Source organism: Elgaria multicarinata, chromosome 1 (genome assembly GCF_023053635.1).
Source record: "Elgaria multicarinata webbii isolate HBS135686 ecotype San Diego chromosome 1, rElgMul1.1.pri, whole genome shotgun sequence".
NCBI lineage: Eukaryota > Metazoa > Chordata > Lepidosauria > Squamata > Anguidae > Elgaria > Elgaria multicarinata.
Genome location: NC_086171.1, coordinates 33,109,198 through 33,124,007, shown reverse-complemented (window position 1 = coordinate 33,124,007; position 14,810 = coordinate 33,109,198). Strand labels below are relative to the sequence as shown.

The 14,810-nt window shown below is 44.9% G+C and overlaps 1 protein-coding gene across 1 annotated transcript in view; it reads right to left on the bottom strand.

Annotated features, from left to right (window-relative positions):
* The window catches only part of ADARB2 (adenosine deaminase RNA specific B2 (inactive)), a 484,223-nt gene that overhangs the window by 147,935 nt on the left and 321,478 nt on the right, over positions 1-14,810 (bottom strand). The window contains exon 4 of the mRNA XM_063125777.1: positions 4,026-4,933. Coding sequence (XP_062981847.1) covers positions 4,026-4,933 — 908 coding nt within the window. The remainder of the gene's footprint in view (positions 1-4,025; positions 4,934-14,810) is intronic.

Genomic DNA, 14,810 nt, shown 5'->3' with positions numbered 1-14,810 from the left:
GTTCCATTTCGAGAAAGGAGATAAGCGTGAGAAAAGGAGAGAAGCATGAGGAAAGACTCACCACATTAAAAGATCTCCTTTATTATATTTATATATACCAACTTAGCGTGCAATCCTATGCATGTTTAGACTGAAAAAAAAATCCTACAACTACCAGCATTCTCCAGCCGTTGCGCTACCTTGAAGGACCATTAGGGCTGTGCACCGCCTCGGATCCGAACCCCAAATCTGAAGCATATTGGGGTGATTCGGACCTCTGAATCACAGATCCGAGGTGATTTGGGCGAGGGCTGAGGAGGCCCGAAGCCGAAGCTAATTTGCTCCGAAGCTTTGGGCTGCCTCTGCGCTTCAGAGCTGGCCCTTGGAACTGGCAGCGGCAGCAGGTAAGTGGGGAGGGGGGCTTACCTGTCGCTGCCGTCTGCCACCACCACCGTCATCCTTGCGTCCAGTGGCTTCCACTGCTGCCGACGCATAAGCCTAGAAGTAGGCTGCGGGTAAGTGGGGAGGGGGGCTTACCTGCCTTTGCCATCTCGCACTGCTGTCCTTGCAAAGATGGTGGCGGTGGACAGTGGAGGCACCAGGTTAGTGGGGAAGGGAACAGCAGAAAAGTCTGAATCGCCTTGGAGGGCCCGAATCTCACTTCAGCGCCGAGGTAGGTCGGGCAACCCCCGAGGCAGCCCTGAGGTAGATTTGGGCTGCTTTGGTGGCTCCGGATTGGCGTCCTAGGCGGAGCGGGGGGTGGGTGCACAGCCCTAACCACTAGGGCCATGGGAAGCTAGCCCTTGCCACAGCAACTGGAAATTAGTCTAAACTAACCTTTCCAGAACAGAACAAAGCACTGGAGTTCAGAGTTGCTGTAGCACAAGGCTGCAAAGAACTACTTTAAGGTGGGAGGATGGATGCCCCCCCCCACACCTAGGCTGCTTAAGGTCAGGTGAATGTGGCCACGCCCTTGGCATCAGTGGGCATGACCCACTGATATCATTTGCTCCCTGGCTCAAGCTCCATGTAGATCTTCCCTGAGTACAGTGAAGCCAAGTGGGACTAACCCCCATTGCTCCTCCAATGGGGAGCAGCAAAAACTAGGTTGGCTCTACCTTGCCTCCTTCCTGAACTGGTAGAGGAAGCAGGACATGTGAAAAACAAAAGCAAAGGAGACCAAATTAAATCCCAACAGAGGAGCCAAGGGGATTCAGCCACTTTGCACGGCCTGACACCTTCCGCAATTGTAAGGAGGCGGCAGAGCAGACTAAGCAGAAGGGGACTCTTCCACATGTGGACAGTGGCTGCGTTCCATGGCACACGCGAGTTCCAACACTACCCACTCTCATCCCCCTGCTGCCTAAATGCAGTCAAACTCTTATTTAAGGCTCAGCCTTGATTTTTTCCTTGTTGGAATAACATACAGACAGCCTTGGCAAGCTTTCAGCCTCAGGACCACTTTGAACGTTCTGTGGTACTGATCTCTTTCTCTCTTGCTTCCCTATGAATCCTGACCTCACCTGACTCCTGCTAAAGCTCTGACCCATAGCAGAACCCTGCAACCCAGGCTAGAGTGAAAAGCAGAACCCATGGCCTGAAACAGTATAGTTCCTCAAGGCCATGCAGCTTGGTTGGGAACTCGCTGACCTTTAATCTCCCCTTTGTAACTGAGCCAAGGAGAAGATAAAAAATAAGGGGTAGTGGCCTACACAAGGAGGTGATCTTTCCCAGAATGCCTCACAGGCTGGACTGGAGAACTTCAAGAGCTGCATTAATTCCACAGGCTGGAGGTTCCCCACTGGCATTCATGTGATCAAATTACAGCCTTTTAGGAGTGGCTAAAAGGCAGACTTTCCCAACCTGGTGACTTCTAGATGTTTTGGAATTCAGCTGTCATCAGTCCCTGCCTACATGGCCAATGTTCAGGAATGATGGGAGTGGTAATCCAAAATGTCTGGGGGCTGGCTAGGGATGGTTCTCTTATTTTATTACAAAATGCACCTGTGGAAGACCTGCTGATGGCCCTTCTCTCATGTTGCCTTTAGACCAGGGGGTGGGGAACATGTGGTCCATCATGCGTGAGAATTGCAGTTCAGCAACATCTGGAGGGTCACATGTTGCCCATCTCTGTTTTAGACAAAGCCTGCTATGTTTGTGTTAATTGCCTTTACTATTGTTCACTCTCTTCCAACCTCATCCAAAGTTGACTTCTGGGAAACGTTTTATTTGACTGCTCAGCTCCACACATTTGCTTGATGAGGCAGAATACCGGATAGATAATGTTTTAATCTTTGAAAACTGCCCAGAGGGCTTTGGCTATGGGATGGAATAGAAATGTAAATAATTATAATAACAATACCACACATACTTGTTTAAACCTGCATACAAGTAGCACTCAGATATGTAATTCAGCAATTCATACAAGATATTTAAAAGCAGAATAAGCTGTAAAGATGCAGGAACTCCTAAGAGAGACCCAACAACTTGAGAACAAGGCAAATATAAAAGAAAATGCACATTAATGCCACATCAGGCTAAGATGAGTTGACCTGGAATGCAAAAATGTCTACCATACAAATCCCTGTCAACCTTAGATGGGCAGCTCCCATGGAAACAGATCTTGGTGTAGCTCTTTCTTGGAGGTTTTTGATGATGATATAGATTCCATTTTTGTAATCCTGAAGTCCCATGTTAACCAACCCCAAACATGCAAGCAATAGCCAATCAACACCAACAGCAATCAATGAGAAAGAATTCAAAAGCCGATAAAGGTCTCAGAAAAGAAGTACGTAAACAAGCTCTGACTTTCTCTGACCCATCTCTTCAAAAGGAAAAAACTCTATCTCTTTCTTTCTGGAAAAGCAAAGGAAATTCCACTTGTATGCAAAATCATCCTACGGTACTTTTAGCCATGGTAAAAAAGAAACCAAGAACTTCAACCCATATCTGTAAGCAACACTGATCAAAAATCCAGGCCTAGAAAACCTGTCTGCATTGACCTAAACAATCACAACTTATTTCTTTATCTGGAAATAATTATCTGGAAAAGATTAGACTTCTGGAAACTAGCAACGTTTTCCAAATGTGAGAACAGAAGACTCTTGGGCAGCCAAAAACTTCAGCTATAGATATAATTTCTTTTTTTTTTACATGTTTAGATCAGCTTTCCCCAACCTGCAGCCTTCCAGATGTGTTGGACTGCAACTCCCATCATTCCCAGCCAGCATGCTGGCTGAGAATGATGGGAATTGCAGTCCAACACATCTGGGCTGGAAGGCACCAGGTTGGGAAGGCTGGTGTAGGCGCACATGGACATACAATGGGCGAGATGCCATTCAAGCCTTTCCCCGTCTCTCAGTCAGATGTTTGACAACCACACACAAAGATCTTTAATCCTTGCCAGAAGCAGGTTTGTCTGAGGATGAGATATGGAAAAAAAGGCATGTAGTGTACAATAAGTTATTTTAAGGAATGATGTCCTCTTTATCGAAATGTAACTTGACAGGAAAAGAACAAGGACACCCCATTGTATGTTACTTATGGTTCCTCCCTCAAGTGCAAATGCAGCCTGATAACAACACCCACCCTGATCGCTGCCTTCGCTACATGTAATAGTGTCGTAATCTGTTGTGGAACGATTGATGGTCCCTTGAATTTCTCTCTTCTCAGCTGTCCCTTTAGGAAATCACCCACATAATGGCTCTGAATGATGTAATAAGGGAAGTATATGCAAAGACAGCAGAGGCTGGTGGCTCCGATGTCAGTGGGTCAGTGAATCCGCTTCAGGTTTCAGTCAGAACCAGTCAGAACTTCTGACTGAAACCCGAAGCAGATTCACTGACCCACTGACTTGGGAGCCACCAGCCTCCACTGCCCAAAGACCTTTGTGTGTGGCTCCTGTGAGGAAATGGGGTTTGCTGCAGCATCGTACCCTGTGAGGAGAGTGTTCTGACGACGTCACAATTTACAGGCTAGAACGCGACAAATCACATTAATCTGAAAGAATCCCTTCGGCTCGGTGGTGGCTACCTTAGAGCTCTCACCTGTGGCAAATGATTACATTTACTCCTGCTGGGAATGTGACTGGGCAGACGAATGTTAAAGAGGGCCTGCAGAGCAGCCTGTGCTGCTTGACCTTTAGCCAGCTTCTTGCTACGTCCCGAGCCTTCAAATGTTCTCCCATCCACTCTCACAGCCATCACAAAACTCTTGGTATGCTGCTTCTCCACAGTCTCCGAAAGGCAGACGTACCTCAGTCCTGACCGCAACTCATTGAGCAACACCACTGGGTTCTTTTCGCTCTCAGCGGCGGACGCCATCTTGCGCTTGTTTTGTTTAGAGTGGCCCATTAAGTCCAACGTGTGGCAGAGTAACCTCCCGTGCCGGCAAGTCGTGGAAAGCAATTCGTTGTTCACCGGGTTATAGACTGAGAAGTCCTTACTGTGCGTAGAGGGTTCAAACTCCTTGAACAGAGTGTCTGGAAAGTCTGCCTGGTCTGACGTAAAGTCTGTGGAAGGATTGAAACAATTCCCCATGGCGAAGTGAGCTTGACACGCGTTGGGGAATTGAACAAAAGACTTGAGGGCTAGTTCTGCGGCCCTCATTTTGGCCTTCTTTTTTGTTGGCCCAGTGCCTTCGAATGTAAGCCCATTGACCTCCACAGCCACTGCAAATACCGGAGCATGGACTGGGCCTGTCTGGGACACCATTTTGTATTGTAAACCTGGCTTGAGTTCATGCAGCTGAACCAGAGCATTCTTTGGCGTTACTGACCACGAGACCTTCTTCCAGATGAGCTGGAGTTTGCAGAAATGTCCACTGTTGCCCTCTTCTAGAGGCCTTTTCCTTTTGATGCTGGAAGCTCCCACTCTCGATCTTTCATTGCAGGTAATCGCATGATCGTCTAGGTTGCCAGTGTTACGGTTCTCCTTTACTTCTGCACTGCTTGTACCTGTTTGGAAAAAGAAAGGAAAAAGAAAGCCCGCCAACTTTATTGGTGCCACTATGATCAAGAGCATGAAAAAAAAAAGAAGGAGATTTCAACAATATTTTTATGCATCAATATCTTGTCCATGGCTACTCTTCAACTATTCCCCCCGTCAACATGACAAAAAACCACTTGTATGGTTTGCAACCTGTCTACTTATTGTGGAGGAAGGAAACAGAGGGAGATTTTTCTCCCTCTCTCATAATACTAGAACCTGGGGCCATCCCATAAAACTGAATGGTGGGAGATTCAGGACAGATAAAAAAAAGTGCATAGTTAAACCACGAAATTCAGTGATGGCCACCAACTTGGATGGTTTTAAAATGAGATTAATCAGATTCATGCAGGATAAACTTATCAATGGTTACATGTAATGATAGTTACATACTGCCTCTAGGATCAAAGGAAGTATGAGCATCTGTCTTCATACCATCTGCTGGAGAACAACAGTGGGAGAAGATTGTTGCCCTCATGTCCTGCATCAGCATCTGATCGGCCAACATGCAAACAGGATGCGGGATTGTATAGTACTTTGGTCTTATCTAGCAGGGCTGTTATGTTCTGATCTACACATTACAGATAGTGGGTGGGATCCAGGATCTGCCTTCTGCAAGCAGAAGGGACCTTCCGCAAGAGGAAGGGCTCTGCCCACAGAAGACCCCTCTACCCAACTTTGGAGGATCCCTCCTCCCCACCGCAGCACAGCTCACCCCATTCAGCAGGGTATCTGTGTAGCATTTCCCTGGGGCTGGAGGGGCTGCAGCAGGATGGGGTTGGTGGGCATGCCCACCTCTGCCAGTGCAGTTGATCCAGCATAATCTGGAACCAACCCTTCATGCGAGAAGCCATTTTAAATCCCTCCACATGGTCACCCAATGAGCTTCATGCCCAAGTGTGATTTGTATGTGGACTTATGCAGAATAAGTCCAACGTTCTGCACACTGCCTCAGAACCTTCACCTCTGTATCTCTTGCCCTTTATAGATATGGTAAACACTGTCTCTTAAAAAGTACATGCACATACGCAGCCAACAAAGCTACAACAATGCAATGCGTTATATGTGGGTCTGCCTTTGAAAATGGTCAGGAAATTTCAGCTGGTACAAAACAGGGCAGCCTGTTTACTAACAGGGAGACCACATCACGCTAGTCCTTTTACAACTTCATTGGCTGCCAGTCCAGGTCCGGGCCCAATTCAAAGTGCTGGTACTAACATTCAAAGCCCTAAATGGCTTGGGGCCAGGTTATTTGAAGGAACGCCTCCTCCCATATGTACCTGCCCGGACCTTAAGATCATCTACAGGGGCCCTTCTCCGTGAGCCCCTGCCAAAGGAAGTGAGGCAGGTGGCTACTAGGAGGAGGGCTTTCTCTGCTGTGGCACCCCGGCTGTGGCAAGAGCTCCCCAGAGAGGTTCGCCTGGCACCTACACTGTACTCCTTTCGTCGCCAGCTGAAGACCTTTTTAGTCTCTCAGTATTTTAACACCTAATTTAACTTAAATTTAAACTTTGCTGTTTTAATTCTGTATTTTAACCTATATCAATTTCTGCTGTGTGGTTTTATCCTGGTTGTGCTTTTATATTGTATTTTGTATTTGTGTTTTTAGATTGTTGGTTGTTTTATTATGCTCTTCATGGTTTTAATTTTTGTGAACCACCCAGAGAGCTTCGGCTATTGGGCGGTATAAAAATTGAATAAATAAATTTAATAAATAAATAAAAAAATACCACAAGTATCACACTTTTGCAGATGGCCTATACCTTTTGACCATGACTTCAAAACAAAAAACAGACACAACCTATTTTGTTCCCAGACATATCTGCCTGTAGGAAAGTGGGGGGAAGGTCCTGAAATGCACACCTCCCCGCTCTCTTGAACTAATAGGTTTTTACAGACCCAATTATTGTACGTAATGATATTGAGGTCGGAAAGCATGGAGAAAAAGATAGCTCTTGTTTCACACCATATTCAGGTTTGAAAGAATTTATATTGATTCTGCACCACTGAATAAGAAAACACAGGGGGTTATTTGTATTTATAATTCATATTGCCTTTTTCAATCTCTGCCCCCACCCCCTTTTCATAAAGCCAGGGCGATTCCACACGTTGTACTGAGGGAGCTTCCATGCGCCCCCAGTGCGCCTCCAAAGCGATCGTGTAGCTTGCCTGGAGAAGAGACGAGGAAGAGGCGTCCTTGCCGCCGCTGCCACCACCCACCTTCCTCCTTGCCGGCCGGGTCGCTCTCCACCCCGCCTTCTTCCGCCGAGCTCTCCAACCCGGCCGGCGAGGAGGAAGGTGGGTGGCGGCGGCGGCGGCGGCAAGGACGCCTCTTCCTCGTCTCTTCTCCAGGCAAGCTACACGATCGCTTTGGAGGCGCACTGGGGGTGCATGGAAGCACCCTCAGTACGACGTGTAGAATCCCTCCCAGTTGCCATGGGTTTGTGAACATAGCAAATTCATCTTTAGGTCTCTACGTTTCTTCATGAACACACAGAGTAACCAGTTCTGATAATGTAAAGTAAATCATTCATTTGGATAATATAAAGTGAATCACGTGAGAGCCAGTGTGATGTAGTGGTTAGAGTGTTGGATGGAACTTGGAAAATCTGGGCCACTGAGTGACTTTGGCTTGGTCACTGACTCCCAGCCTAACCTACCTCACATGGCTGTTGTGAGGATAATAAAATGGAGAGGAAGAGGACCATTTAAGCCATCTTGGGTTCCTTGCAAGAGGAAAAAAGGTGAGATATAAATGGAGTAATAATAATATTGTTGATTAATTGCATCATGTTGTTTTTATTGTTAGATTAATAGTTTTTACGCCATTGAATTTTGTTTACCACTTTGATACTTTCGTGGAAAGCAGAATATAAATCTGAATAATAATAATAATAATAATAATAATAATAATAATTCCCTTTGAGATCTGAAAGTTTCTCTCTGGTTTTGCTTCTCAGACTATGGCAGCATCTACACTACTGCTTTAAAATAGTTTGTAAGGGTATCGACAACTGTTGGGGCCCAGGAGACACTCCATATACAGTTTTCAAACTGTTTTCAAAGTGTTTTATCCTGCTTGGCCTATGTAGCACTTCATTCCCCAGCCTGGTGTCCTCTAAATGTTTTGGAATTCAACTCCCATCATCCCTAGCCAACAGGGCTAATGATCAGGAATGCTGGGACTTGTATTCCAAAACATCTGGAGAGGACCAGGTTGGAGGAAGCATATGTAGAATACTATACTGGGTCACATCCGAACACAGGGATTCTGATTATTCAGTTATGGAAAGATTTAGACTCTGTTGCTATTTTGTATTATCACAGCATTTGGGGAGAGCCATATTTATGGGCAGATTCAAACCTGTCCCATGGGACAAAGGAGCGTCTTGTTGGTCTGCCTCCATAACATTCCAGCAATATGTGTAAACAAGAAACCTGTAATATAATGGTGACATGGGGAATAAACCAGGGGGTGGGATTTGTTCCATTTGAATTTTTGTTTGAATTTACTAAATTCACACTTCTCAAATCAATAAGCAGACCAGAACACAGTTGTGCAGAGAAAGTAGCACTTTTCTAAATTTTGTGATACAATTCTCCACTCAAAACATGCACACATGAGGGGATTGCACAAACAAATCTTTCTACATATAGCACCCAAGACAGCTAAGAACTATGATAATCAAAAACCCAATAAATCATTTATTATAGAATCAATGGATTGGATCCAGAATCTACCTTCCAAGAGCTCCACCAGGTGGGCACTCACGGATTTTTGCGGGTCCCTCTCACAACGTCGTCTGCCTCCCATGCGCCTCCCACCCCTTCTAGCCTTCTTCGCGTGACAAAAAACCCACCCAAGTAAGCCCAACTTATTTTTAAAGATGGAAGTTGCCACTATCTCCTGCTGTGTGCAGGAGAAGCAGCAGGATCAAAATGGCCCACTGAATGGGCCAGGCGCACGTTGTTTACTTCTTCTTTCAAAAGAGGAACTAATGAGGGACAAATGCGTGGGAGGAGAAGCGATGGTAAGCAATAGGGATTTCCCCCTGTGTGATGGAAACCTTCCACAAGAAGAAGGGCTCTGCTCACGGAAGGTCCCTCCATCCATTTTTTCAGAATCTCCCCTCACTACCATGCCTGTAAGTGGCTCCTTCCCATCGCTCTTGCAGGTCAATCAGGGGTATGAGGGGTAGGTGGGAATGGACTCGGGCGGTACTTGCAGGAGCTTGAGAATATAAATAATCATTTTCATCTGATCTTGTGATTGGATTGTCCTGCTGCCATCTGGATATTGAGCCGAAGAATGTAAATGTGGGGTGTATTCTCATTGCTACGTCACCACTCTTCAATGAGGAGCAAAATATGTTGTCGTCCATCTTTGTAGCAGAGGTTCTTAGGTCCCTCATGTCAAAAACTCAACATTAGAAGTAGACTAAGGCTGGATCTACACCTTATTCATTTATTTAGGGTGCAATCTTATTCATGTTTAGACCCCCCCCCCCAAAAAAGGCTACATCTCTCAGCATGCCCCAACCAACACAGCTGGTTGGGGCATGCTGGGAGTTGTAAGCCTTTTTTCTGTCTAAACATGCATAGCGTTGCGCCTTTAGATAGTTTTTTATACTGCCTTTCAGAGCCAAACAGCCCCCTCAAAGTGGTTCATGACATAAATCCTCATAACAGGTTAAACCTTCAGCAAAATGTGATAGGAAAGAGTTGGCAGAATGAGTGGTACCCTTTCAAACAGCTGGTGGGAGCATCCTTTTTCCGAATGCTCCTCAGTGTAACCCCCCCCAAAACCAAACCAATAATAATAATAATAATAATAATCAAAAAATCAAAAGGCAAAACAAACACATCCCTTCAAGTAGAAAACCAACTGAGCAGACTGAGGTATAGATAAAACCTTTCTCCCTTCTTTACTAATTTTCTACTGGCAGGGAGGTATTTTTTCATGGAGGAGCTTTTAAAAGATAGTTCCCCCTATACTGCTAACTGCAATGTGAAGTGTACAGTGTTTTCTGCTCCCTCTGGATTTGACCAACAGTGTGATATGGCTGCAAAAAAGCGCAGATGTTATTTTGGGCTTCATTAATAGAAGTATAGCTTCCAAGTTGAGTGAGGTACTGGTTAGGCCTCATCTTGAGTACTGCATCCAGTTCTGGGCACCACACTTTAAGAAGGATGCAGACAAGCTGGAGGAGTTCAGAGGAGGGCAACGGGGATGATCAACGGTCTGGAAACAAAGCCCTGTGAGGAGAGACTGAAAGAATGGGGCATGTTTAAGAAAAGAGAAAACTGAAGGGAGACATGATAGCACTCTTCAAAAGTTGTCACACAGAAGAGGGCCAGGATCATCCCAGAGTGCAGGACATATAGCCCTATCACATCGAAATGCGTGGCTCTTGTCGCTTCTCTGTCATCATTCTGACATCGCTGACTGAAAACAGGAAGTAATTAGGCCCATTCAGTCTGGTAGGAGAGAGCAGCAACCAGACTTTTTCTGGGTTTTTTTTGCAGCGCAACAAAGGCCAGAAGGGGCGGATGACATGCGAGAGGCAAACAACGTCATGTGAGCGACCTGTGAGTGCCCAGTAATAAGCGTGCAGTAAAACACTCGTGGGATGGAGCTTGTAGAATAATGGGATCAATTGTGGTCTTAGCTAGACCTAAGGTTTATCCTGGGGTCGTCCCTGCCTGCTCCTGGGATATCCTGTGTGTCATTTACATGAACAGGGATGACCCCAGGACAATCCCGGGATAAACCTTAGGTCTAGCTAAGGCCAGTGATTCTATGATGCCTAATTCTGCTGCATGTGTAGAGTAGGCAGGTTGGTTTCTGGCAGACTGTGAAGAAATGTTTTTGACCCTTATCTTGATTTAACTTCATTTAAATGTGGGAGGGAATGAGCAATAAAATGTGTTTATCTGTAAATTTCTGAATATTCTTCTTAGATATCTCTATTCATTCTCTTTCTCCTTTTCTCTCTTACACACTCACTGCCCTTCTCCTTTCTGGTCATTATGCATGGTAGTGTTAATCTGGAGTGCTTGCATCATGAAGAGCTATTGAGAACTCTAATGCATCACTAATAATGACACTGCCTTTGTCTCCAGGTCACACAGGTTCAGAAGAACTAGCCATCCGATACTCCACGCTACATTTGAAGCAATAATATTGTTCCTCTTGAAGGTTATTCTGCTGCCAAGCAGCTTGAACTTTGGGTGAGGAAAAGAAAACAAATGAATGGCAATCTCTTCATTAAAAAATATCTGTAAATAACACATTCCAGCTATTGACTCTTGTGAATACGAGGAGGATGTCTATTGTATCAACTGTGATGATTAAAGATAGGGGCTCTTTCACAAAGATACACCCATCTAACAAAAACAACCATGTGCCTTCTGGCACCTTAATGACTAGCAAATTTATGAGTCTACTTAATTAGATGTATGAACGGTTATCCTCAGTTCGCCGACATATACAAACAGTGTAAGCACTGAGGCCAGAGGAAAATGAAATGCAAAAGATACAGATACTGACAATTATGTTAAAGCTTAAATTTATGAATGATCGTTACCCTGATCATCGAAAAAGCAATCATGATGATAACACAATCATGCTAGCATTGGCAAGTGAATTAACACCTGAAGTGGGATTAAAAAAAACCCTGCTGTCATGATTCAGGCCACAAGTGATAGAATTGAACTTCTTGAGTAGTTGTAATTTGGCAGTCTTATGCTGCAGTCTGTCTTTGAAATTCCCTTGTACAAGAATGGTCACTTTAAGGTCAGTAATAATACGTCCTGGGAAGTTGAAACATTCTCCCACTAGGTGTAGAATTTTGCGCTCTCTAATCTTACAATCCTCACATGCCAAGCACATGGGACATTTGCTCAGTAGAGCAAATTAAAGTGCAACCTTCGCTTGCCCCGGTACATCATCCTTTGGACAGTTTGCTCCATGATTGTCCAGTGAGTTCCGGCCTTCCTAGGCTGAGACGTAACCCTAACCCTCCCATGCCCCATGATCAACATGCCAATCAGAAGGTACATTGAGAATGTGTATTGTATGAACAGAAACGCCATGCTTCACAAAGCACAGAATTAAATATGGAATTCGTTACTGAAAAATGCAGCGATGGCTGCCAACTTGGATGGCTTTCAAAGAGGCTTAGAAAAAATCATGGAGGATAAGGCTATCAATGGCTACTAGTCATGATGGCTACATCTTACTTCCAGTATAAGAGGCAGCATGTCTCTGGGAAAAACGGGGACAACGTTGGACTAGATAAGCCTTTGGTCTGATCCGGCAGGGCTCTTACGTTCTTATGATACACTGGAGGGCTGGTGCAAAAGAGAAAAGAAAAAGAAAAAAAGAAAAGAAATTCTTACAGTGCAATCCTGTGCACATTTACATGGAAGTAAGTGTGTATAGGATTACAGCCTCAGTGTTCCTTGTGAAACAGCCTTTACAGAAAGTTCATAGCAGAGAGACTGCAGCTTAAATATGAAAATTTGGGTGAGGGTTTTTGTGTATGTGTGTGTGTGTGTGTGTGTGTGTGTGTGTTTTGTATCTGCCCTACATTTTCTTTTCGTAGAAATATCATAGTAAAGTACTGTGTCTGGCAGAACCTGGTCTGTTGGTACAAGTGCTATTCACTCACGCTTCTCTATCAAGTGAAAACCTGGGCCACATTTGTTTTAGGGCACATGTGAAAGTATCTGTAATAATCTAGGTTCGCTGCTCTCATCATGCAAAGCTGGCTTGGTAAGATTGCCAGCTGTGGATTCAGACTGGCGAATAGGGACCATTTCCTGCTACTGATGTCCTGACAGCTCTCTCTCTCTCTCTCTCTCTCTCTCTCTCTCTCTCTCTCTCTCTCTCTCTCTCTCCTTGCTCTTCTCATACAGACCACAATATTTTCCGCCCATCTGCATCCCATTGAGTACAGAGAGGGGAAAGGTTTCACCTCCATCAGTTTTTGACATACTTGGAAGCAATGAATTTCAGCGGAAAAAGCAATCTTGGGAAGCTCGTGGTCATTAATGGGGCTTGGGAACCAACCCAGCAGCAATATCAGTAAGAATACTGGGCAATTTTTCTCTTTTCCTGGTCAGATGAGGGTATAATGAAATCAGTGGGGCAGTGAATCTGCTCTGATTTTTAGTCACCTTGGACAGCTTCATTAGAGTCCTGTCTGGTTCTGACTGACCTCCAGGTGGATTCACCATCCCACTCTCCTCGGAGCCCCCAGCCTCCACTGACAATATGTTACAATAAGAAGGTAAGATAATGCTTAAAAATTAAAGTTTAGGCTGATGAATATGATAATGTGCCACATGCTCTCCAGCTGGTGCCACTTTCTCTTAATTATTCTATTTTTCTTTCATTTCATAGATGTCTCATTTCAGTCTCTTCCCGCAACATTTAGTGGCAGAGTGCATGACAATGTATTAGTGAGAGATGGTTTGGATGCAAAATAACCTTGGCAAGGAGCAGAATGTGCAGCCTATCAGCTACCCGGCCATGTTCAAGATTATGTTCTTGACACATATAAAGCCCTAAACAACTTGGTACAAGAATACCTAGCAGACCACATCCTCCTATATATATCTAGCCAACCGCTAAGATCTTCAGAGGAGGCCTTGCTGGTCATTCCTTGACCAACATGATGTCGCCATGTAATACATGAAGGTGAGCTTTCTTAGTGTGGTGACACCCACCCTCTGGAAAACCCTCCCCTATGCATTTTGGGGGGCAGAAAATGTGGTTTGTTCCAAACGACTCCTGAAAATGCACTTGGTCACCCAGGGATTTATTTATTTTTGTAGTTACCCATATACTGCTCCATTTTACTGTTCCTTACATTGTTTCATATTGTAATTGTATTGTAATTGTTTTTAACAGTGAATTTTAAATGGGATCTGTATTGTTACTGCAGTTAGAATTTGCTTTTAACAGTGTATTTAAATGAGACTTTTAAGATTTATGAGCCTCGTGTGGCGCAGAGCGGTATAGCAGCAGTTTCTGCAGCTGAAACTCTCCCCAAGGCCTGAGTTTGATCCCAGCAGAAGCTGGTTTCAGGCAGCCGGCTCGGGTCGACTCAGCCTTCCATCCTCCCAAGGTCAGTAAAATGAGTACCCAGCTAGCTGGGGGAAAGGTAATCACGGCTGGGGAAGGCAATGGCAAACCACCCCCCTATAAGGCCTGCCAAGAAAACATCAGCGAAAGCTGGCGTCCCTCCAAGAGTCAGTAATGACTCAGTGCTTGCACGAGAGGTTCCTTTCTTTCCTTTAAGATTTATATGTGAACTGCCTAAAAGGTTTTATTAACTGACGTGGTATAAGTATTAGTAATAAACAAATAATAAATAAACTCTCTTCCCCATGCACTTGTGGCTCACTTGGACTCAATTGTGTGCCTCTCTTCCAGTAGAGAGATGCACTGATCGTTCCTGCAGTGGAAGCTTGGGTATTATCTACCTGGGGAGATGCATTAGATTGAATGAGACTGTGTACATGCCCAAAGTGGCATGGGAACCAGTTCTTTATGGTGTGATCCCTTCCCTACCTGGGAATGAATGATGCAACGACATGGGCATGGCCAATTGCATGGGCTATTCCTGTCCAATCATTGCCCCTCCTCCCAGATAGGTAACCACTGGATGGGAAAGACCAACTCAATTGGCTCCAGCCATCTGTCATAACATCATTAACACATAGCCTTCCAAGTAGCACGGATTCATACCAGGGTGGGTGAGGCTGTCACTATACTGTAGGCACAAGTAAATGTGTCTAGAGAAGCAGAGGAAAGAAGAAGCATAATTCAATAGCATA